The sequence below is a fragment of the Atta cephalotes genome (genome assembly GCF_000143395.1).
Source record: "Atta cephalotes unplaced genomic scaffold scaffold00032, whole genome shotgun sequence".
NCBI lineage: Eukaryota > Metazoa > Arthropoda > Insecta > Hymenoptera > Formicidae > Atta > Atta cephalotes.
Window position 1 is genome coordinate 1,550,145 of NW_012130096.1, and position 3,111 is coordinate 1,553,255.

At 36.3% G+C, this 3,111-nt stretch overlaps 1 protein-coding gene across 1 annotated transcript in view; it reads left to right on the forward strand.

Annotated features, from left to right (window-relative positions):
* The window catches only part of LOC105621122 (C2 domain-containing protein 5), an 8,429-nt gene that overhangs the window by 4,698 nt on the left and 620 nt on the right, over positions 1–3,111 (forward strand). The window contains 6 exon segments of the mRNA XM_012202593.1: positions 145–294; positions 469–637; positions 1,136–1,934; positions 2,019–2,339; positions 2,469–2,667; positions 2,823–2,998. Coding sequence (XP_012057983.1) covers positions 145–294; positions 469–637; positions 1,136–1,934; positions 2,019–2,339; positions 2,469–2,667; positions 2,823–2,998 — 1,814 coding nt within the window.

Below are 3,111 nucleotides of genomic sequence, written 5' to 3' on the forward strand. Positions count from 1 at the left end.
TATATATATATATATATATATATATATATATGTATATTGCTGATGTTTGCGATTTAGATGTTTAGAATTTAGTTAGAACTTCAGTTATAATGGTTTGATTAAAAAGGGAGAGAAAGGGGTGAAAAGTTTACATTCGTGTCTCAGGTAACTCTCTCGGCAGTGACAGATCGATAGCAGGACCTCTAAGGACACCGACTGCGGTCGTCAGACCTATGAATCAAGACACGTTGGAAATGTTAGAGTACCCATTTATTACTATGCAACATTATCCACCTGGCTTCATATTACATATAGGTAATTAAGTTTATTAGGTACATAAGGCGTCTTGAAGACTACTTCTTCAACATGAGACATCATATTTGGTTTTTTAAAATGATAAATAAATCTAATCGATTCATTTAACAAATATAAAGTTTGTGTAAATTAAACATAATAATAACGGACTGAATTATATGCCTGATGGAATAGGTGGTCTAGTGAGCTCGAAGTCGGTAAAATTACTCGAGAGGATAAGTAATCTGGAGGAGCCGGAGGGCCGTGATTCGTGGTGGACTGAAATTAGAATGGAAGTTAGGTCGCACGCGAGAGCGTTAGCTTGCAATGTTGTTATAGGCTACAAAGAAGAAACTAGTATATGGTAAGAGTTTTTTTTTGTTACTTTATATTAGGTGTAGTAAAAAGAAATCCATTATTTTTGCATGAAATTGAATGGAAAAATAATGGATTTCTTTTTACTACACCTAATACTTGTTGCATGTCTTACTATCATAAGACACAATTTTTTTTTAATAAGAACAATAGTTTCTTGTAAAATAATAAATAGTAAACCCAGATTAATATATTAAACGAGCTATAGTTAGATATAAAAAATATTATTTATTATTCACAAATTATAATTTTCCGATGATAAGTTTCAATGGTACGTTTCGACTATACTTAGTCCTTATCAGCCGTAGAAATATATAATTATTCCATATATCTAATTACATTAACATATTGATTGGATTTATTTATTATTTTTGTATAAGTTATACGAGCGAAAAGAATATTAATTTATTTTGTAATAAGTTTCACGTAAGCTTTTAATTCTCTCTGATATCTCTTTGTATCAATAACGTGCATTTTTTTTTTACAGTGATGACGTGTGTGTGCTGAGTGCTTCCGGTACTGCGGCAGTCATAAATTTTCATAATTCCAGTCAAGATTCAGATAGTGTCGTCTTGAATAAACTTCAGCAAAGTGTACCCGCTGCCGTGGATTCGGAAAAGAGTCAGCAAAAGTCCGTAGCGATGAAGGCAGAGAGAGTCGACGGCGACGCATCTGTCGTGACTCACTCGGAACGGCAAAATGGGAAGATATGCAAACATTCTTCCGAAAGCAACGATCACGAGGGCGGCCAGTTTCAATTGCGATGTAATCTGTGCCATCTCCCTTATAGCGAGGGTAGCGTGCCATTTAGAGTCAATGTATCAAAATGTGCCATATGCAAACGTGCCAAAGTCCCAGATGTGATGTTCACTACTATAGAAGTGCCCGCAAATATACCGATGACTGGAAGGGGCTGCTTCATTCAAGCGACTGTGTGCAAAAGCAAGAAAGACCTGCGGGGCGAACTGAATGCGAAGGAGATATCCGATTGTCTGCCTTTTTTGGAATACGAGTTACATAGTTTATTGTTGAACAAGCTCAAGATCAAAGGCATGAATGCGGTTTTCGGTCTCAGATTGCAGGTTTCCGTGGGCGAACGACTTGTAATCGGAATGGCGGTAGGCACCGCAATTTATTTGACGGCTCTGCCGCCACCCACCATCCCGCAAATAGCATCTGGAAATTCATGGCATAACGAGGAGCAATTGGGGGAAATGCAAAAGTCTATCGTAGAAACGGTGAAGAAGAATAGAGAGTTTTATCGTCTGAAATCTATCGGAGTCAACGTATGTGGGACTTAGCACCGTTTTCATTTCAGAGAATATCATCCTAGAGTTTGATCGTTAATTATAATCGTGACGCGATTGTAGGAAGTCGAAAATGGACGCATTCCGAGTACTTCTGATACAGACGAATCAGATGAGGATCTACCAGAACTCGATCTTGGATTGGGTACTCGCGATGCGTGTGTTTTGGAAGTGGATGACATCGAGGATATGGACCGGATATCGTCATTAATGGACAATAGACCACCTGATGATTTCCACGTCGTTAACACACAAACTATACCTGGCCTCGAAGATTTAGAAATTGTCAGGAATTTACAAATGTTCACGCAAATCTCAAGGGCTAAAATTCCTATGGGACAATTCGCGTCGATGCCATCGAAATATTTTGCCAGATTACTTCAGGTATTTTCATCTCTCAAATGTTTCGTAGAAAACGTCTTCACTTTGGAATATATTTGTTTGCGTATATTTACTTGTAATTATGCTTTGTGGAAAGGAAGTATTTTTACTTTAGTAAATACTTTATTTTAGTCCTTATATTTTAAATTAAGACGGATGGTTCCATGTGCGCTGTGCGATATGCAGTTTAAAGTAGCATTACCCGAACAAGACGAGATACAATTGACCGTTGTTGGTATGGCACTTGGCTTAGGGGAACCTTTGAATACGAATAAATATAAAAGGAAAATTGTGTGTCGTTCCTTGAGTAAGGATCAAGTGAGAAAATCAGGTATTTTTTCTGTTTACAAATTACTTTTCTATTTTTATCAGGAATTATTATCAGATTACAGATTATTTTATATTACAATTTATAATTATGCTATCATTAATGTATATTTTAAGCGAAAAATTAATTCTTTTATTTTTTTTTACTTCTTATACCAGATGACAGTGATATGATATTCAGCTTAGACGAGGATCATTTAGAGAACAATGTTATATCTGACAATGCAACACGTACTTGTACGGGAAATCCCACATTAAGTGGTACCCCTGTACAAAAGCCAAGACCACGCTCACCTTTGCGTATAAAATCATTTACTAGTCATAGACGTAAACATGTAAGAATATTTCTTTTAAATAAATGTATATATATATATATATATTATTTGTGTGTGTGTGTGTGTGTCGGTGTGTGTGTGTGTGTGTGCGCGCGCGCGTCGTTATTATAGTT